Below are 22,098 nucleotides of genomic sequence, written 5' to 3'. Positions count from 1 at the left end.
GTAAGTAAAGGCCACTGTTGTGGCATAGCAGGTGAACTGCCACCTGCTTCAGCCTGGCCCAGCCGCTGTCATTGCAGCCATGTGAGAAGTGAACCAGCAGACAGAAGATCAATCCCTCTCCCTCTCTGATTTTCAAAATAAATAAATTTTTTAAAATTCATTTGAAAGTCAAAGAGGAAGAGACAAAGAAATTTCTGTGGGTTTCTGATGTAGACCTGATGAATTTACTATTAAATATCCTTAAAAATCAACACCGTGGAGCTGGCTTTGTGGCGTAGTGGGGGAAGGTGCCGTATTCCCATATAGGTACTGGTTTGGGTCATGGCTGCTCACTTCCAGGATAGCTCCTTACCAATCACCTGGGGAAAACAGAGGAAGGTGGCCTAAGTCCTTGGGCCTCTGAGCCCATATGGGAGACCCAGATGAAGTTCCTCATTCCTGACTTTGGCCTGGCCCAGCCCGTTATTGTGGCCATCTGGGGAGTGAAACCACGGATGGAAGATATAGCTCTTTCTTAATGTCCCTCTGTTTCTGACTTTCAAAATGAATAAATAAATTTTTTTAATTCCATAAGTATCTTTTTATTCTTTAGTCTTGAACAATGTGCAAAAGGTTTTGATGAGCAAATTTTATATAAAAGCAACTCGCTGTTAATGCATTCCTTATGCTTCTTCTCCTTCAGTACTGAAATGAAATGTTTAAGCAGCAAGTAGGACTTGCCTGTACATGGTAATGTTTTTCTTCGAAGCACAGATTCTTTTGAAGGAGAGAGAGAGAGATAATAGAGACAACAGCGAAAAGGACTAGTCTTAAAACTATCAGACATTCAAGTTCTTTTATGACCTGAAGAACAATAATTTTTAATATCTGTAGATACTGAGTTAAAACAGTATGACAGATTAGAAACAATTACTGTGTACTTTTACCAGGTATTACTTGGAGTGTATAAATTTTATTGTTTTACTCAAGGTATTGAAATTAAGGAGAGAGTTGATGAAAGAAACACAGGGATCTTTTGCAGTGGTGCAGATTCCGTGGTCAGAGGAGCTTTAGTCCTATCTTGCCGTCTTTATGTTCACATACATTAAATAGCCGTTTTCTTTTTTAAAATTTTCACAAAGATGTATTTTATTTGAAAGGCAGGGTTTCAGGGGAGGGGGGAGAGAAATCTTCCATCTCCTGGTGTACTCCCCAGATGTCTGCAGTGGTCAGGGCTGGGCCAAGCTGCCACTGGGAACCAGGAATTCCAGTGTCCCACATGGGTCACAGGTACCCAAGTTCTTGGGCTGTCTCCTCCTGCTTTCCCAGCTGCATTAGCAGGGAGCAGGATCCAAAGCGGAACAGCCAGGACTTGAACTGTTGGATATGTGAAATGCTGGCATCGTAGACAGCAGCTTAACACACTGTGCCACAATGCCGGCCCCTAAACAGACATTGTTAAAATGCTTGATTTTAAAAATCGCCATAAGGGGCTGGCATTGTGACCTAGCTGGTAAAGCCACCTCCTACGATGCTGCCGTCCCAAATGGGCACCGGTTCAAGTCTTGGATGTTCCACTTCCAATCTAGCTCCCTGCTGATATGCCTGGGAAAGCAGTAGAAGATGGCACAAGTCCTTCTGGCCCTTGCCACCCATGTGGGAGACCTGGAAGAAGCTCCCAGCTCCTGACATGGGGCTGCCCCAACTCTCGCTCTTGCAGCCAACTAGGGAGTGAACCAGCAAATAGAAGATTTCTCTCTCTGTGTCTCTTTCTCTCTGTGTAACTCTGCCTTTCAAATAAATAAATAAATTTTTTTTAAATGCCATAATTAGGGGCAGGCATTTAGCACAGGGACAAGGTGCTGCTTGAGACTCCATATCCCATACTGGAGTGCCTGGTTCAAGTCCTGTCTGCGCTGACTTTGCTATCCTGCTAACGCACACCCTGGGAATGCAGCAGGCGATGGCCCAGGTTCTTGAGTCCTTGCCACCCACATGACAGACCAGATGGAGTTTCTGGCTCCTAGTGTCAGCTTGGTCCAGCCCCAGATGTTTGAGGCATTTGGAGAGTAACCAGTACATGGAAAATCTGTCTTTCTGTCTCTCTTTCTTCTCTGCCTTTCAAATAAAATGAACATGAATAAATTAAAATTTAAAAATTAAAACTGCATAGCTAGAAGTTGAATATTACTACTTCAGGGAATTAAAATAGCACTTACTTTGTGAGAGGAAATGAAGAGCTTATGTTTGAGAGACAGCTCTGGATTTAAAATCCAAGCTCTGCCACTCACTGTATGACCTCATGGAGAACACTCAGCCCTTCTAAACTGGTTGCTCCTACATCAAGTAGGGATAATAAAGAAATATGTTAGTAGCTAATTCATATGGTTGTAATAACCGTTGATGAGATGATGTATATGAGTTATGGTTTGAACATTGCCAGGCAATCCAGAACCATTAAATTGGATATATGTTATGTGCCTCTTTGTTCTGGACGCTTGCTGTGTACTGGTGAATGAAATAATACAAGACTACTTCAGAAGGTTCGTGGAGAAAATGGAATTTAAAAATGAGTTTATTTTCGTGCCAAACATTTTTTTGAAATCCATGCATCTGATGTACATTTTCCATGAACTTCTTGGATGTTACTTGTGTGGGTTTTTGTACCAGAATAAACTCATCTTTTAATTACATTTTTCTTGTTTTAAATTTCTAAAGATTTATTTTATTTGGAAGGGACAGTGACAGAAAGGAAAGAAAGAGAGAACGATATGCCATCCTCACTCTGCGTTTGGCCACAATGGCTGGGCTGATCAGTGCAAAGCCAGGAGCCAAGAGCTGCATGAGGGTCTCTCCCGTGGGTACAGAGGCCCAAATACATGGGCTATCTTGCACTACCTTCCCAGTTGCATTGACAGAGTGCTAGACCTGAAGCAGAGCAGCCAGGAACTGAACCGGAGCTCTGTTGAGGAATGCCAGTGTTGCAGAGGGCGGGAACTTTCTGAAGTATCCTCATGTAGCAGATCCCATGCCCTGCCAGCACCTGGAGTATAAGGGACAGTGTAAGTTAGCACCTAATGCCGTGCTCAGGAGTTTCACTCACTTGTGTAGCTGTGAGTCTCAGAAGCATTTTAACTCTAAAAATCAGAATTCTTTTAAATTTCTGTTGATTTATTTAATTGTATGTAGCTGTAACTATTATGGTGACTTTTATTTCATGAATTTTTTTAAGCTTTGGAGTTAACATTCCAATATACACATTTCTGATGAAAAAAGGCCAAAGTTCACACCTTAATCAATATTCATTGTTAACCTGTTTCTCCACCAAAAAATAATTTTTATCATTTTTGTATCTCATGTCTTTGTGAAATCCATAATCCCTTCCTTCTTAAATGTATGCTCTAACCTGTTTTAAATCCATATAAATTGGATCATTTTTAAGCTCTGAATGTCATTAAAAAAGCATATGTGCCTATGTAGATATTTTGGAACTTGATATGTTTTACTGAGCAGTGAAATTGATAGCAATAATAATATTAGAAAACTCCTCGATCCTTGCATAAGGTGGTATTGTTCTCAGATAAATCTGACTGACTCTCAAGTGCTTGGTCGTAGGTAGTGTGAAATGCATTTGCTCATGACTTTATAAACTGTTACTCTGAAGCGGTCTGAGAATGTTAAGAGTGCATTGCTTTGTTTATATATTATAGCTGACTTTAAAACCATATGTGGAAATATTCCTGGATTCACATTTGACATTCACACAGGAAAAGCTGTTGGTGAGTTCTTTGAGATTCTGTTTACTTTAATACACACCACGAGTATGCCACATTTTGTCGAAGTCTACTCAAAGTTTTCAGAATTTCAGAGTACAGCAAAACATAATCTGGATCCTGAGCTCAAGAGAGAAATTCCATGTTTATGGGCTCTAACCAAGTGTTAATGTTACTCCCCCGGCATACACTGGTGATCGAGTTATGAGAGTTACGTGACTATCTCAAGATTTCGTACATACCAGGCTAACACTTGAGTTTGCCTTCTCATGTGTATTGAATTACATGACTCTGAATAATCCACTCCAGTTTAAACTTCAGTTGCTATTTTCAAATAGAAGTGTTTAAGTGCTTGGTTTATTTTTGTAGTATTCTTTTCTACCGGTCTAAGTATGAATTTGCCAATGTATTATTCGTTATAAATTGCTTCCTTCTGAATTTATTTTCAGTTACTGTGCCTACCTTCCTCAAAGATTTGTTAAGCAATACAATTTTAAGTCTCTGATATAAATGCGTATATAGCACAGTGTCTGAAATTAAGAAAAACGTAGCTTTATCAGATGAATAGCAGTAGTTAGGGGAACCTGACAGCATTGAAGAGAGGGCTTGACTTCCTAGAAAGTGTGTTTGCTATGTTGACATCAAAATCACTTGCTATATTTTACCAGTTAACTTGAATTTGTCCATTACTGTTTAGGGGAACTAGCCTGTTTTGTGGTCTGTATGTTTTCATAAACCACAAAACCATAATTGGTTTCTGTGACACTAAACGTGTCTTCTTACCCTGGGTTCTTCGTGGCATCGTTCAAGGTTGTGTGGTAAATATGCTACGCAGCACCACATCTATTTAATCAAATCTGTTTCATTTCAGACATTGATGAATGTAAAGAGATTCCAGGCATCTGTGCCAATGGCGTGTGCATTAACCAGATTGGCAGTTTCCGCTGTGAATGCCCGACAGGATTCAGTTACAATGACCTGCTCTTGGTTTGTGAAGGTACCCTGCATCAGGGACACCCAGAGGAACTTGCTAGGCAGGCAGGGCTCGGCATCCTTGCTGGTGATGGTTGTGGTTGGCTCTGTCGTTGCTTTACTAAATGTTGGTCCTCGACCTCGTGATGGGAGCGTGGCCCTCGCGCAGTAATGAAGACTGCTTAAGATGGAGCTGTTGCCCTTTCAGATATTGATGAGTGCAGCAACGGGGATAACCTGTGCCAGCGAAACGCGGACTGCATCAACAGCCCAGGCAGCTACCGCTGCGAGTGCGCCGCGGGCTTCAAGCTCTCACCCAACGGGGCCTGTGTAGGTAAGAGACGGGCTGGCTGGTTCTGGGCACCGTGCACGACGTTCTGTACCTTCCCTGCACTCCAAAGGGCCCAGGCTTTCCTGTGGGAATTATCTTCCAGAATAATTTTGAAAAGGTTCTCTAACTCATTTCTCATGAACCCGTTTCACCATATCTTTTAGTTCATTTTGTTTGTAAAAAGAGTTATCTTCAACAGTTTCCCCTAGGATTGGTCCTAAAATAAAATAGTATCCTTGAGATCCCAATCAACATTTTTTTAAAAAAATGAGTCATTGAAAAAAAAAATTGCTTGGGTACTTGAAAGCCTGGCTCATTTCGATTCAGCTGTTGTTATGGTTCATCTCCAGCCTGTCTGTAGTAATTAATAGCAGGCCCGAGTGACACGGCTGTGAAAAATGAAGAAATCTTAATAAAAATCAGATACGTGTAACATGTGTTTTATTTTTCCTTTTTAGATCGCAATGAATGTTTAGAAATTCCTAATGTTTGCAGTCACGGCCTGTGCGTCGATTTGCAAGGAAGTTACCAGTGCGTCTGCCACAATGGCTTCAAGGCTTCCCAGGACCAGACCATGTGCATGGGTGAGAAGACAGGGGCCCCCGGGGGGTTGAAGTGGGCCCAGACAGCAGAGCCAGCTCCCTCACGGGTGAGAGGGACCGCCGTGTCTGCCACAGACACACTCAGAGAGGGCTGGCCACGCTGAACTCGTTAAGGCTTTATTTGGTGTAATATCTGCAAGCAAGGATGGATGGACCAGAACAGATTCTTCAGGTCGTGAGTCTCAGGCTCCTTTCTAGAAGGTTCATGTTCATGTGGCTGGACGGGTACCATGGCACCTGAGGGATTCTGGGGGGATTCACCACAGGACCAGCTGCCCTCTGCACCTGTCTGTTTGCACTCAGGAAAGCACTGGGCAATATAAGAGTCACAGAGAATATAGCATTAAAATGAAAAAAAATTATAGGCACCTTCTTTTTTTTTTTTTTTTTTTTTATTTATTTATTTATTTTTGACAGGCAGAGTGGACAGTGAGAGAGAGAGACAGAGAGAAAGGTCTTCCTTTGCCGTTGGTTCACCCTCCAATGGCCGCCGCAGCCAGCGCGCTGCGGCCGGCGCACCGCGCTGATCCGATGGCAGGAGCCAGGAGCCAGGTGCTTTTCCTGGTCTCCCATGGGGTGCAGGGCCCAAGCACCTGGGCCATCCTCCACTGCACTCCCTGGCCACAGCAGAGGGCTGGCCTGGAAGAGGGGCAACCGGGACAGAATCCGGCGCCCCGACCGGGTCTAGAACCTGGTGTGCCGGCGCCGCTAGGCGGAGGATTAGCCTAGTGAGCCGCGGCGCCGGCCATAGGCACCTTCTTTTAACCCAAATCATTGATTATGCATCTTTTTGTTTTACCTCTGGAAATAACTTTAGAGCTAAACATGGCAAGATAGTTTGAAAACTCCTGGCACCTAATAGAAAAATCAGTTAGGCAGCTGTGGTACTCAGAAATGCTGCGAGCTGCTGATGGTGAGTTTTCAAGAGCAGAAAGATGGCGTGACTGCTGGCCAAGACGGAACCCCACGCTTCACGTCCGAGGCTGGCAGCAGGAAGTGCTCTCTCCGTGCTTTGTACTTAGAGGAAGCAAATTAAATTTAAAATGTGGCTATTTGTAGTTAGTGGGGTTGGGCATCTAGTCTTTTTGTTTTCAAGATGCCATCTAGGTGAGCGCTGAAATCAGACTGCAGTACTGCAGAACTAGTGTGCCTCGTGGAGCCGTCATGCAGGCAGAACCTGGAGAGGGTCTCCCTTTGCGACGGCCTCCTAGGAGCCCCCCCGGGGGCTTCCCCCACAATGACAGGGAACGTTCCCCAGGTCACCTTTGGGCGGGGAATGCAGGACCTGGTCCTGTTTGCACGAACTTCCTGGAACGCCTGCCTCTACTCGCTTCTCCCTCCCATACCCCCTGAGAGAGGGATGCGCATGCTGAGGTTTATGATTTACAAACTCAACATGCGGGAAGTCTGCTGCTCACATCCTGCTCCCACAGTAAACGTCCATCAGATTCCCTGTTAAGACCTCTGCGGAACAGAGCCTTCCTTCCTAAAGAATGTGTGTGTGCACGCGCATGTGTAAGTGTGTGTGTGTGTGTGTGTGTGTGTGTGTGTGTGGGCATGGTAGAGTCAGCAACTGGAATTCATGGGCTGGGGAGTCCGTGCTCATGTGTTGAATGACCTTCCTAAATAGTTTCTCAGTTTTTTAAAAGGCTAATTCAAATTTGCAGACATTTCTTCCACATAATTAAGGAACTAAAGTTACTCTCTCTTTTCCCTCATCAAATTTAAGTATTTCTAGGCAAGTGTTTATGATACGTAATAGAAAAGATTGTTTTTGAAAAGTTTTTTTGAATTTATTTACTTGAAAGGAGAAACAACATACATATACACAGAGAGAGAGAGAGAGAGAGAGAGAGAGAGAGCTGGCTCTCTTACATCTGCTGGTTTGCTCTCCCGCTAAGCACAGTAGTCCCCATCAGCCAGGTCAGAATCAGGAGAAAGAAGCTCAGTCCTGGTCTCCAACATGGTGGCAGGGCCAAAGCACTTAGGCCCTCTTCTGCTGCCTTCCCAAGCACATTAGCAGGTATCTGGATCCCAAGCAGAATATATAGGATGTTGCCAGCATCACAGGTGGCAACTTAACCTATTGCACCTCAACACTTATCAAAAAAAAAAAAAAAAAAAAAAAAAAAAAAAAAAAACTAAACTAAAATTGTTTTAGTATTTCTAAAGATCGGTTATAGTTAAGGAGTAGAAAACCAATGGATAGACAGACTCATTAGAACCTTTGTGCTAAGGTAAGGGAATGGGATAGACAGACTCATTAGAACCTTTGTGCTGAGGTAAGGGAATGCTCACTGAAGCCACTTCTGAGTATTATACACACCTGTAAACGAGCTACACTTTCCCCATAACTTCGTGATTTTGATTTTTCTTGCCTCATGCCCGTGTTGCTGCAGTACATACGGCTTCCTCCTATCAAATAAAGAGCATCTTAAGTAATTCAGTGTTGAGAAAAAATCTGGAGAAGCTCTATAGTCTGAAATGAACTCCTCTGAGCCCGTGTCTCTTTGTAGATGTCGATGAGTGTGAGCGGCACCCGTGTGGAAATGGAACCTGTAAAAACACCGTGGGATCCTACAACTGTCTGTGCTACCCAGGGTTCGAGCTCACTCACAATAACGACTGCCTAGGTAAGTATTGTAGCCGGGCCTCTCTTGCTTCCATTTTCTCTACCCAGTCCACTGGGACAGAAATGAAAAGCCAAGAACACAAAGAGTTTTCTGTTAATAAAATAGCAAATGTTATTAAAATTGCCAAAAGATTGGTAATAGCGTTTGCCTCATTTCTAGTTAACTAAAACCATTTATTGGCCTTAAATAATCACAAGACAGGAGTGTACTGTTCCAAGCTCTGCTGTTGACTGGCCAGTAAATTCAAGGGAGAAGGCCTCCTGGATGCTTTGGATGAGATCTGAGATAGACCCTTCGTTGTTTCAGTGCTAGTTCTTGATGTCATTGCAGCCGTTCGTACCCACCAGCAGGCTCCCACTTAGAAAACATGGCATGAAATTCCACTTTGTATCAGCTTTTGAAGGCCTGAGACCTTCTGCCTCAAAAGCAGTGCTGGTGCCAAGCCTTCCAGGGCAGGCCCAGAAGCCCCTCTGAGGCACCTTCATGATTTCAGCGTCTGGCCCACACTAGCACTGACGGGTATCAAAGGAGGACTCAGAGAGAGGGGAGAGGTTCCTGAAGTGGTTGGAGGAGCTCCGGAGAGAAGTGGCAGCCGTTGTTAACCCCTCATTGACCACATAGAGGCGCCATGCTGGAGCTTGGCGGTGTAACGTGTTTTAACTCACAAGACCTTGCGTGGTGTGTGAAGCCCATGGGGTTCCGACCCTTATGGAACCTCCACAGCTCAACCCCGACTCCAGATTTAATCCATCCTAGGTTCCTGATGGTGTTCTTCATTTTTGAAAATTCTCCATTGTGAAAAAATGTAGAATTACTTGGGCATTTTAATTAGCTACCACCTTCTTCCCTGCAGTTTCTCAGACCCTTGGTACCCTCAGGGACTACTAAAAGTTAGCACTAGGGCTCCGATCAAAGTACAGTCTTCTAACAGCTCAGGAAATCACTCACAAGTAATCAACCCTACGCTTAACTGAAAATGTAGCTCTTAATGTCCTTTTTCCAAAAATTCTGTGTGGTGTCAGAATATGCTCATTTATGTGTCCTTTGAATCCAGCCATCTTATCTCCAGATACAGTGTCAGCAAGTGAGGCAGCCAAGTTGAATCCCATTTATCCTTTTGTCTGCAGGAAAATTAGTGTTTTTCAATTGGAAGCGTAGGAAAGCTTCACCCTGCACCTGCAACTTTTACTCAGTTTAAAATTCATGAGTTATTTCAGTATCAAAAATGCGGCTTTCTGGCTGAGAAACCACAGGGGTTTTGTGAGTTTACTAGTACGCAGTGCTCACAGCCCGTACCTCTTCCTTCCTGTTGGTGGGGCGCTGTAATGCAGGGCGTTTTACACGCGTGTTGGTGAACACGTTTCACCACCCTCGAGACTGTGTCCACCTAACAGCTCCCTCTGAAAAGCTCACTCCTGTTTGCTTACAGACGTAGATGAGTGCAGTTCCTTTTTTGGTCAAGTGTGCAGAAATGGACGGTGTTTCAATGAAATTGGCTCCTTCAAGTGTTTATGTAACGAAGGGTATGAACTCACTCCAGATGGCAAAAATTGTATAGGTAAGTAAGTATCGACGTGTGGCATGGCCTGTGTGGCATTCTCTTTCGTAAAGCAGTGATGGGAGACGTCTCCCGCACTCCAGAACTCATTCTCATTTCCTTGGATCCTCGGATCCTGGGGCCAAGATAAGCTGTGATGGGAAGTTTTGCTGTCAGGTGTAAGTCAACAGTTGGGAATGTCTCCTAGACAGTGTTTTCACTGGGGCCAGAGCCTGAGGCCATCGAGGTCTCGATGAAAATAGGCCAAGGAAGGAATTCAAGAAAATGAACCACTTTCCAAGGGTGCATCCCACATGTCAAAAGATTATCCTGGGAAATGCTCGCCCACACTGACACAGCAAATCAGAGGAGCAAAGTTGAATTTGTGTTAATATCAGCAGGTAGATTCATCGATGGTACAATTAACGTACTGTTTAAAGTATTTCTTCTCATCTTTCTCTCTAAAGATACCAATGAGTGTGTTGCCCTTCCCGGTTCCTGTTCTCCTGGCACCTGTCAGAATTTGGAGGGCTCATTCCGGTGCATCTGTCCCCCCGGGTATGAAGTGAAAAGCGAGAACTGCATCGGTAAGATTGGCATGTGCTCCCAGGTGCACGAGCTGCACGCTGAAGACTTGGTGCAGAGCAGAAAGGCACCGTGCTAAGCAGATGGCTCGCTGCCTCTCTTTCATGGAACCCCTAGAAGTGATTCCACCAGCAGGGTTCTGGGAGTAAAAAAAACTCAGGATGTAGGGTTTTTCATTAACAGAAATCTTAGGCTAGTCAGAGAATTTTTAGCACTGCTCTAATATTTTTTCCAAGTGTCAACAGAGACTTTCTGCTGAATTGAGAGAGTGTCCACAAAACTTGTCATCTTTGGCACCCGACCTTAACACAGCCCTCACAGGTGCCAAGGGCCCTCGACATGGAAGCAGAGAATCCCAGCAGTGCCTCGCAGGCGTTCCCCTTCCTTGGGAGCGTCTCATGGCCAGCAGAAACTGTGACTCCTGCTGCCACCCCTCCAGCTCACCAGAGCCCCAAACCACACCCCAGGGGGCCCCCCACTCGCCTGGCGCACACGGTGACGGCCGACCTCTTCGCCTCGAGACAGAGTTTTACCGCCCGGTGGAAATTCAGAAGCACCGGTGGCCTAGTGAAAAGCTGGCTGAGGAATTTTTCCTTTTGCCTGTGGGTCATCCAGTTTTGTTTCTTTTTAATTCTACGGCCCTTGGCAAGATTCTGCATCAAGGTCCACAGTCCACTGAGCACACTCAAGGCAGTTATGCAGAGAGAGCCGGAAGAAGCAGTCTGCTTCATGGAATGTAATTATTTTCAGACTTTCGAGGTGGGAACATCCGGCCCATAGGCCATATAAGACCCGCAGGATCATTCGTTGAGGCCCTGCCAAGGCAACCACAGGCAGGACTCGAAATTCATGAATCCATAGCAAGCTAATTTTTAGGCTGATAATTTTGTATGGCCTACAGATGATAATAAAAATATCCAAATGGCCTTTGACAGAAAAAAAAAAAAGTTTCCCACCCCTGAATTCAATAGCAGAGGGGTTCCTAGGCGTTCTGACTTTCTGTCTGACTTGTCATTGTAAGATTGGCTGGTGTTTGTAAGACTAGGATCCTCTTAGTAAGAAGATTCGTGAGAAGTTGAAGGTCGTTTCTTTCTTCGTTTCTCCCTTTTCACATGTAATCTCAGTTCCTCGTTGTCTCCGTGACACACCTGTTTATGAACAGAACAGTAAAAGCAGCAGTGTTGATAGCCACAGCATGGAGATACGCGGACAGCTGCTTCTCTGCAGCAGGTCCGTTCGGCTGCCTTCTGTCTCCGTGAAAGTAGCTGCCAGCGTCTGTGATTTGGTTGCATTGCCTTAGATGTCAAAAAATCTTCTCCTGGTCCACTGTTAGCGGTGCCACTGTTTCACATTTCTGAAATAATGATTTTTACTTCATTGTAAGAATATTTGCTTCAGATTGGTGTCACTTGTACCAGTTTTTCTGAGACAGAATTCTTCGTAGCATGACCATAGACTCACACACACACACAGTCCATTCCTACATTCATTGGTCATTGCAGTAAACCTCTACTGCCTGTCTAGGTACTAGAAATACAACATACCATCTTTGCCCACAGGTAACTTAGTGCCTAACAGAAGAGACGTATTTTATAAGCCCACCTGTTTTGCAAAGACAACCTTATAATACAATGTGACAATCACCATACAGCCGGTATGTGCAGGGTAGGGGAGCACAGTGGAAGGTGGATGATCACTGTCAAGGCGAGAGGGTGGCCAGTCAAGGAGGCCACCTTATCACAGAGGATTGGTAACACCCAGGTCACTCTTCAGTGTTGGAAAGGAATTTACTCATTGAAGAAGGAAACAGATTAGAAGAGCCTGTTTTGAAAATATAGGCAGCATGAGCATGATAAGGGGCTTGGAACAACTGGCTTAAAAGGTGAAACGTGGTCCTGCAGTGTGGCGGCATTGTGGGGTTGTTTGGCTGTTTCTTAGTAGGGGTATGATATAACTCTTTGATAATAAATCTGCAAAAGCAAACAGAGAACTTACTGTGTGCCAGGCATCACCATGTCAGGAGCTGAGGGTGCACTTGCCAACTAGGCAAACAGAACATGGTGTCATTGAGCTGACGTGCTGGTGTGACTGACATGGAGTAATATTTTATTGATTTAGTTAAAATAACCCATTAAATAAGCAGTCTCCTGGAAAGCAGCCAAAAAAATCACTGGTGAGGCATCGTTGTTCATCTTAAGGTCCTGACCAGAACCTCGGGCAGACTTTGACAAACCATCGGCTCTGAGTTAGAAAGGCCGTGCCAGGGGCCATGTGAGAGAAGAGAAGGGAAATGCAGAGGTCAGCTAAGAGCCTGATGGTGATCCAAGCAGCAAGTGGTGGTGTGTTGGGAAGGTCAGCAATTGAATTGGCCAGCCAAAGCTGCTTGCACATGGGGCTCAGAAGGCCCAGGTGAGAAGTAAGGGTGACTGCAGAATCCCCCTTTGAGTTACTGAGATTGGCAGTGGGGAGGGACTGCATAAGCACTGAGACGCACATATGAGACATGGACTTCCTTACATCGGGCAGCAGGACATAGGAGGCACTTCAGAAGGTTTTGACAGATGGAGTTAAACAGTAGATTGAGTCTAATGCAACCGCATTGTGAAGCCTATGCCTGCTTTTTCATAACACACATTCTCCATGCACTTTGTGAAACCCCGTCCCCCTCGTCCACATACCCCTAGAGGTTAAGGCCAGGGAACTGAAGGTAGATGTGGGACTGCGCAACAAGGTTGGGTGAAATTGAATGCAATCTTCAACTTTTGAAGCAACAGTGGCCTACTTTTAAAGAATAAGTTAACTGTGTACGATTTCTTACTTCATATTAAATAATCCACTGGCTAGCAGATTGTGAATTACCTTGTGGACATTGTATTGCTGAGAAGTGTACTGATTTGATTAAAGCAATAGATCTTCCCACTGTTCTGCAGATATAAATGAATGTGATGAAGATCCCAACATTTGCCTTTTTGGATCCTGCACCAATACTCCAGGGGGCTTCCAGTGCATCTGCCCCCCTGGTTTCGTGTTGTCTGATAATGGACGGAGATGCTTTGGTAAGCTTTGGAGGACTCTGTGGTCATAGCTTAACCTTAGAAACTTCACACTAGAGGCAAAAGTTCCTGCCAGTGTTTGCCATGACAAAGTACATGCCTGTGGTAACGGCACCACCTGTACATTGAAAATACAGGTCTCCAAAGTATGTGCAGTGGATAGTCATGGTCACTGTTTGTATGTGTTCTTAAAACTGCATACTGAAAGATTGTCATCATGATTCGCCATTCTCATTTGTTACTGGCCTAGTTTTTCTATATGTGTGGGTCTATGAGTTTCTTCAGATGTAATTTAATATACTGGGGTTTGCCTGGACTGTTTTTGATAGGTTATAAAGAAATAGTGAAAAAAAAGAAGGATTCTGTGTGGAAATCATTTTTACGTTGAGCATGACTCCTCAGATTTCCTAAGTACATTATAAAAATATTTTAAACACTCTGAATAATTGAGTAAACTGTTAGAGACAGGTCAATTGAAATTGCCAAATGCAATCTGCGTTGAGGACTTCCAGACCTGCCTTTTCACGGCTGGTCTCCTCTGCACTGTGTGGTCTGCCCGTGCACACTGTTCAGTGAGAAGCGGAGTCCCACGCAGATTCTCCTGTGCATCTGTGACCACTAAGGACCTCTGATGTTTGCTTTCCCGCTTAGATACTCGCCAGAGCTTCTGTTTCACGAATTTCGAGAACGGAAAATGTTCTGTGCCCAAAGCGTTCAACACCACAAAAGCAAAATGCTGCTGCAGCAAGATGCCAGGAGAGGGCTGGGGGGACCCCTGTGAGCTGTGTCCCAAAGACGACGAAGGTAAGAGTGGCTGGCAGGTTAGAACAGAACAGTGGCCACTTTGACCGAGTAGTTTGTGAATATTTAGAGGGTGAGATTATCCCCTTTGTGTACGTTTTGATGGTTTGGCCGAGGGACCTCTTTTGAATACCTTTGAGTACAACATGTGTAGGCACAGGTAGAGCTACCCTTCACTTCAATTTGTTTTCCTACAAAGTTTTACTTGCTTTCAAAAGAATGGATGTGAGCGGGCTAGGGCAGGAGACACCATGGAGATTGTATTCCAGATGGCTGTGTGGGTGCCACATGGTTCCCACGTGGGTGTCCTATTTGTGTCACAGGCTGTGGCTTGCTCAGTGACTTAGCACTGTGGCTACTAGCAGCCTCCCAGGCATCTCAACAGCACCAGTGAACTGGAGGGCAGTTCCCAGCTGGCTCCATCTGGCTGAGTGTCTCCATTGGGGTGGCTGCTGTGTGCTGTGCGGTGGGCAGGACAGGCTGTCTGGCTGCTCTTCGTGAAACGAGCAAAGGAACTAGGAGCCTGCAGTAGGTGGCCCCGTGGAAGGACAAGCTCAGGTGGTCCTTTCTGAATAATGTTCAGTGTTGCTTTTCAATATATCATGAAGCTAAAAGATTCCTGCTAAGGATGGCTTTGCAGAAGAAAAATAATTAAGTACAATTTCATGAGTCCTTAAGTTCCCTGATCCTTGAGAGTCTTCAGTGACGGGGAATGTGTGTTTTTCTCCATAGTGGCATTCCAGGATTTGTGTCCATATGGCCATGGAACTGTCCCTAGCCTTCATGACACACGTGAAGGTATGCTTTGATGTGTTTTATTCCTTTGTTCTCATTTTATATAAACAGAGGTTTTACATTTATTTTATAAGAGCACACTAATTTTACTATTACATGGTGTCTTATATTTGTATATCATGAATTATACATCACAATACAGTATCACAACATAGTAATTACGTTTCATGTTTCTCTGACAATAATTATTTACATGTTCCACTAATTTTAAGCACGTGTCGAATAGATGCATACAGTCTTGCCTGTCTTTTTCTACGGAGACGTTCATGGGCAGTTCTGTGTTTCAGATGTCAACGAGTGTCTTGAGAGCCCAGGCATCTGTTCGAATGGTCAGTGTATCAACACCGACGGATCTTTTCGCTGTGAATGTCCCATGGGCTACAACCTCGATTACACCGGAGTGCGTTGTGTGGGTGAGTGTCAGCTCCACGATGAACAGTCTTACGGTTGTATTTTGTTTCTCATTCGGAGCAGAAGTCCCCTCAGTACCCTGGCCGGTGGTGGGATTTACAGAGGCGGTAGAGTAAGTAGCCAGTGACACCTGTGTCACCCGTCCTTCATGTCCTAGTCCCAGCTGGTTTGTGTGATGACGGAGTTGCTAAACCTCTGTTTTCAAACAAGTGTGCAGACCCTGGTGTGACTGGGGCCTTCAGATCACCCAGAACTCTCCCATTCGGAGACAGACACAGTTGCCTTCCTGACTTCTCATGCCTGTTCTTCTGCATTTGTGATCTTGAGGATAACCATTGCTATCCGTGGGTCAGAGCGCGGCCCGCTGACCCTTCAGGGTTCTCTGCACCACGTACAGGTCAGCCAGCTCACACCACCTGCGTGCAAGGGCCGCGTGCACACAGAATCCCCAGAGTGTGAGGATGTGGGTCTTCCTGGGCAAGCTCCAGTTGCACTGTAACGTCCTCCCACTTTCTGGCTCTCTCTTTTTCTTCTTCAGACACTGACGAGTGTTCAATTGGCAATCCGTGCGGAAATGGTACCTGCACCAACGTTATTGGGAGTTTTGAATGCAATTGCAATGAAGGCTTTGAGCCAGGACCCATGATGAACTGTGAAGGCAAGTGGTCCTCAGCTTTCAGTATTATTTGTTGATACGTGAAGGGTTTTTCCAACGTGCCAGTCTTTGTTTATATTGTTCTGATTTTCCACTGGTCATTATATTCTTCCCTGGGTATTTCTCTGTATGCCAGCGAGCACACTTGGAATCGCTGCCTGAGAGCCCTCGTCTGATCACTCGGCATCTGGGCCATCTCAGGGTGGGCATCTGTTGAGTTGATCTGTTGATCTCTCTTGAGATGGGGTCACATTTTCCTGGCTGTGCAGCAGGCTGGTTAATTTGGGGTTTGTACCCTGGATAGTGTGAATGATGACATCCTGGAATCAATTATGGCGGTGCTTTTGTCTTAGCAGACATAGACACAATAGCAGGCTGCCAGGCCCCTGGGGGCAGTGGCTCCGATTTCAGGTCTGTTCCTTCAACCTAAGGGCTGGCTCCCTGGACTTGGCCCCGCCCCCAAGTGCATTGTACAGTCAGCAGCTTGGGATGAGTGTGTGACAAAATAGACGTGTGTAGTGTTTCTCTTGTCCAGGCCCTCTTCTTTGCAGCAGACTTGTTGTCACAGGTCTCTCTCCGTCTCCTTGTTCTCCTGGACTGAGCCGCCAGGTCCTGCCACTGCCAGGACTGAGGTCGTCAGTGGAGTAATTGCAGGGTTGTCCTCCTCTCTGAGTTTCAACTCACCACTAAAATTGCTTGGTAGTTTTTGTATGTTGCAAAGTTGATAGCTGTAATTTGTTGGAGAATGAATTTGCTAGGTGCCAGACTCTAGAAAGGAGGCAGGAAGTGCTGTTATTGTTTTGCTTTCAGTATGACTGCTGAGTAAATGCATTGGTGTTTATTTAAAGAAATAATTAGAACCCCAAGCTGAGCACATGCCTGTCCGTTTCTTTGGCCAGACATCAATGAATGTGCCCAGAACCCACTGCTCTGTGCTTTCCGTTGCATGAACACCTTTGGGTCCTATGAATGCACCTGCCCGATTGGCTACGCCCTCAGGGAGGACCAGAAGATGTGCAAAGGTAAGGCCACAGGCAGGGGAGGCAGTGTGGCACTTTGTCACACTGGGGTACACTGTACTGGCTTGATAGTTCCCGGCTAGCCTTATAGAGATACACACGACAGCATGCTAGTGATAAATGACATGCCCCTGATGAGTTGTGTGACCACCTCGAGATGGGTTGTGGAGCTCAGTACCGTCACACTTCTGGGCTCCCTAATTAAAGCGAAGGTTGCCCTTCCCTGAACTTCCTGCCGTGGGCACCAGCGCCCAAACGGCCCTACCGCTCAGTTGAAAACGACCGGGGCTCCTCCTGTCTCGGTCGCAGTGTTAGGAGCCGGAACACCAGAAGTGAGAAGCAAGAGTACCGCACTGTAGCCTGCCCTGGAGGAATGTCTGTCTCTGTTCTCTTCCTGTGACAAACCCTTGCAGATCTGGATGAGTGTGCGGAAGGGCTACACGACTGCGAGTCGCGGGGCATGATGTGCAAGAACCTGATCGGCACCTTCATGTGCATCTGCCCGCCTGGGATGGCGCGCAGGCCCGACGGCGAGGGCTGTGTTGGTGAGTGCCTGGGCGTGGCGTCTGCTCCCAGCCCTCCCTGCCTTCAGTGGGGGCAGGACTACACCGCAACCAGCTCCCTTCCTTCTCAGGCTGCAAACTGGTTCAGTCGTTTCTATGTAATGCAGAGGCACTTGTATCTGCCTGAAAACTCCTCCCTGGTTTTCATCAACTTGCATCCTGTATATAGAAAACGCGGCCTCTGACAGCCCTGCGCCTGTAGCAGAACCTGAGCAGAGTGCACGGTGCAGGCGCCTCATTTCTGGGTCCTGCCACCACAGAGGACAGTTTCTAAAGTGGCAGGCGGTCTCCAGGCCCCCGTGACGGGCTGGCTGATGCTGCAACTTTGGCTTGCTGCCTTTTTAGTGTGTTTCTTTATGCAGGGCAGAAGTGGGCTAGTGCACGCCGGAGTCTCATGCTGTGGCCCGCCGTGTTCCTCTCCCACACTTCTTCCCCTAAGGTCCTCCTCCTAGGGGATGGCGCTCCCCCGCCATCAGTGATGAACCTCCTGCTCCCTTCCTAACCTCCAGTGCCTGGGAAAACGCACTCCTTTTTCAGAAGAACCTCTGAAGGTCACTAAGAAAGTCTTATTTTTGACCAAAAAAAAAAAAAAGATGCCAAAATAAGAATAAGCATTTTCAGAAGTGACGGTACGTGGTTGCTGTTAGGAGCCCATGTGAAAAGTCTCAGCAAGGGCGTCCCTTTCGGAGACGGAGATGTTCTAAAGCCGGATCATGGCGCTGCTCGCACAGCACCACGGTGCACTAAAAGCAGTGGCATTGTACAGTAAAAGCGTGCGAACTTGGTGGCATGCCTGTTAGACCTCAACAACGCTGTGTACAAAAAAAAAAAAAAAAAAAACTGCCGCAGGACAAGAAATACAGGAATGTTCACTGTTTCTGGGGAAGAAGGGAAGGCGCTGTGATGGCGTGAAGAACCCGGGCTTCCAGCCCGGAGCCCGCTGGCCGGGAGCCGGATGACTTGTGATTTCATTCTCTGTGCCTCAGTTTCCTCATGGCGCACGGTGATTTGGGGGAGGAGGAGCCCGCTGGCCAGGAGCTGGATGACTTGCGGTGATTTGATTCTCTGTGCCTCAGTTTCCTCTTGGTGCACGGTGATTTGGGGGAGGAGGGTTGGGGAAGGGAGTGTCTGTCCCGCTCTAATCGTCCGTGATCCTGTGCACTTGATTCTCAGTGAAGAGACCCAGGCTGCGGGTACACTCGGAGTTTTTCGTTGTTAGAAGACACAAGTTCTGAAGCGTTTCTGACCCTGCAGGCTTTTCTTTGCACCGTGTTGGTGCTGAAACTTTGCACAACTTTTTTTGACCATCAGAAAACTGTTTGTAGAGAAGTTTCATTTTAAGCAGGCAATATTTTTTTTTACAATTAGTTTGTTTAAAAAAATAGCCAAATATTATGATAAACAAAAAGTGTTCACAGAAGTCAGTGTGAAAGATAAAGCCACACAAAAAATACTCAAAAATGCTGAGTACTTGAATTGAAACCCCATAAAATTAAAAAAGTCAATTGTGATAGAAAATAAAAATATTACAGGCTAGAGAATTAAAAGTTATGGAGCAAATCTGAAACCTTTGAAAAAAATTATAAGCTTCATCGGAGAGATGGGAACTTGACTGTGTAATACATTATGCCCTAGTATTTCTTAAGCAAATAAATGAATGGAACAATCTAATAAGCCTACAGTATTAAATCTTAATGGAAATGTCAAAACAGGATACTTTCTGGGATCCATTAACAGTTTTAAATGTGATTTGGGAAAAGGACAGTTTCATTTTAAAGATGATGGATAGGGGCCGGCGCCATGGCTCACTTGGTTAACCCTCTGCCTGCAGCGCCAGCATCCCATATGGGCGCCGATTCTAGTCCCAGCTGCTCCTCTTCTAGTCCAGCTCTCTGCTGTGGCCCGGGAGGGCAGTGGAGGATGGCCCAGGTTCTTGTGCCCTGCACCCGCGTGGGAGACCAGGAGGAGGCACCTGGCTCCTGGCTTTGGATTGGTGCAGCGCCAGCCGTGGCAGCTATTTGGGGGGTGAACCAATGGAAGGAAAACCTTTCTCTCTGTCTCACTCTCTCACTGTCTATAACTCTACCTGTCAAATAAATTTAAAAAAAAAAAGAAAAGATGATGGATACTTTTTTTTAGTCTTACTCCCAGTCCTTGAAGATTTGAAAAGTATGGCAGAGGGAGGAGAGTACTGTTCCATTGTGATCGCAGCTGCAGACTTTGAAAAGTGTCTTTCTAATAACCTAAAGTGGCAGACAGAACCGCAGCAGATGTTCAGTGGCATGTTCTTGAAATTTTGGCTGACTGTCCCAATTTTACAAAGTTCAGCCAACAGTCTTTGATTAGAAGATTAAGGATACAGGTGAATAAAACCAGTGTGGACTGTTTCTTGGAAACTTACTCCTAACTGCACTGTGGTGTCAAGAGGAAAAGGAAGAGAGGACAGGGCTCCGCTGTTTAATGACTGATGAGCTGCTCTCCCAGGCAGGGAAGCTGCTAGAGGTAAGGCAGGATGAAGACGGGAGGAAGCCACATTCAGAAGCTGAGACTTGGCAGAACTTCACTCGGAGCCACCTGAACCTCCTACACTACCTGAAAGCCCCGAGTGTAATGCCCCAGGGGCAGACAGCGTGACAGACTCAGTGAGAGAAGACTCACAAGAAATGCAGACTGGAACCAGACGATGCCCAGTTCAGCACCTGAGACCGGCTGCACTGTTTTTTGGGAGGAGCTGCACTGGAGAAAACGAGTCCAACGTGTGCAACTCATGCACTCATCCTGGGGTGAAAATGGGAACAGTTGTCGAGCACCTCAGGAAACAAAACAATGTAGGATAGTTTTCATATTAATCCGTAAGAGACGTTAATAAAAGCTCAGTAGAAGAGATGGCTGATAAAGAGAAGGCATGACAACGTACAGAAGTGAGCAGAGCTCAGGAAAGGAATGCCATGGAAATTAGAGTCTCTGAAGACATAATAAAACGTAGAGAAGACTGAAAAGGGTCAGACACGTGGAGTAGACGTGATCAGTGAGAAGACCTCAGAGGCAGAAGCAAGTCCAGTTTGTGCATGAATGAAGGCCCTGAGCAGAGGCAGGTGGGGTGGGCAGTTGCCCAGGCAGTTAAGATGCCTGCGTCCCATGTCTGAGTGCCCGGGGCAAAGTCCTAGCTCCTGTTCTCGATCAGGCTTTCTGCTAGTGGAGATCATGGAAGGCAGCAGGTGATAGCACAAGTGATTGGATCCCTGCCACCCACAAGGAGAACAGGATTGAGTTCCTGACCCAGTCCCCTGCATTGTGGACATTTGGAGAGTGAGCCAGCAGGTGAGAGCTCGCTTGCTCTCAATCTCAAACTCTGTGTGTGTGTGTGTGTGTGTGTGTGTGTGTGTGTGTGTTTGCATCTCAGAAAGAGAAGAAAGCTGAGCAAATCAGAAAAATTCAGTGTATTTGATAACTTGTGGAAGAAATGTTTGCAGGCAGCATTGAAGTTTGGATCCTTTGAAACCCTTCTGCAGAACAGTTATTTTCTTATTTGATGATATGTACTGAATGCCTGCTGTGTTTGTGGTGCTGAGACACAGTAATAAAGCAGGAGGACGAATCCCTCACTCAGCTGGTTTAGATTCTGCTCAGGAAGACACAGACATTACATCAAAGAGCAAACAAACATGAGAGTATCGAACAGCGGCAAGTCGTTTTCAAGACAGATTCATGGATTAAAGGGGAGTTCTGCAGTCTCAAGGAAGGCTTTTCTGCCGAGGGGACACTTGAACTGGGACCCAGAAATGAAACATAAAGATATGGGCAAGAGCAAACACCCGCTAAGGCAGGAATGAAGGCCTTGTAGCTGGATATTGTGCAGGAGAACTGCGCCAAGAAAAGCCAGAAGGTGGACAGGGGCATCGCAGGCCACGGTGAAGAGTATGGTTTTATTGTGAGAGCATCGCGGCTGAGTGATCTAGGGTGTTGGCCCAGGTGGTGGGCTATGAGTATGACAAATGGCGTTTCTTGTCTACAAGCTCTGTGACCTTGCGTGGGTTGGCTTCACCTCCCTGTACCTAGAATTCCTCACCTAAAAACAGGCAGGGCTGTTAGGAGAATTAGAGGGTGCGTGTGACCTTCTTGGAACAGCTCTTGGCACGTAATGAAATTTCAGTTCTGTGTTAATTGTTGTTGTTGTTGAATTTACATTTGTTGCCATCTCTGGCTGCCTTACAGATAACACATTTGAAGGAGGCTAAGAGTTACAGGTGTGTTCTTTAAACATCCGTATAAGAAGAGGGAGACTCAGGTTGGGGCCACGCGGGTGTGGGAAGTGAGAGTAGACACTGAAGCTAACAGGCAGAGTCGTTGGTGGATCGGTTGCACATGGTGGCTGAAGGAAGAGGGACA

The 22,098-nt window shown here is 46.0% G+C and overlaps 1 protein-coding gene across 1 annotated transcript in view; it reads left to right on the top strand.

Moving 5' to 3' along the window:
- FBN2 (fibrillin 2) overlaps window positions 1–22,098 on the top strand; it is a 240,425-nt gene that overhangs the window by 193,142 nt on the left and 25,185 nt on the right. Inside the window, exons 42-55 of the mRNA XM_002710087.5 lie at window positions 3,690–3,758; window positions 4,624–4,749; window positions 4,933–5,058; window positions 5,514–5,639; window positions 8,174–8,290; window positions 9,720–9,848; window positions 10,295–10,414; window positions 13,343–13,468; window positions 14,117–14,269; window positions 14,999–15,064; window positions 15,349–15,474; window positions 16,011–16,130; window positions 17,027–17,149; window positions 17,560–17,691. Coding sequence (XP_002710133.2) covers window positions 3,690–3,758; window positions 4,624–4,749; window positions 4,933–5,058; window positions 5,514–5,639; window positions 8,174–8,290; window positions 9,720–9,848; window positions 10,295–10,414; window positions 13,343–13,468; window positions 14,117–14,269; window positions 14,999–15,064; window positions 15,349–15,474; window positions 16,011–16,130; window positions 17,027–17,149; window positions 17,560–17,691 — 1,659 coding nt within the window. The remainder of the gene's footprint in view (window positions 1–3,689; window positions 3,759–4,623; window positions 4,750–4,932; window positions 5,059–5,513; window positions 5,640–8,173; window positions 8,291–9,719; window positions 9,849–10,294; window positions 10,415–13,342; window positions 13,469–14,116; window positions 14,270–14,998; window positions 15,065–15,348; window positions 15,475–16,010; window positions 16,131–17,026; window positions 17,150–17,559; window positions 17,692–22,098) is intronic.

The sequence above is a fragment of the Oryctolagus cuniculus genome, chromosome 6 (assembly GCF_964237555.1).
Source record: "Oryctolagus cuniculus chromosome 6, mOryCun1.1, whole genome shotgun sequence".
Classification (NCBI taxonomy): Eukaryota; Metazoa; Chordata; class Mammalia; order Lagomorpha; family Leporidae; genus Oryctolagus; species Oryctolagus cuniculus.
Note: the sequence above shows the minus strand (reverse complement) of the source record. Positions and strands in the feature narration are given on the sequence as shown.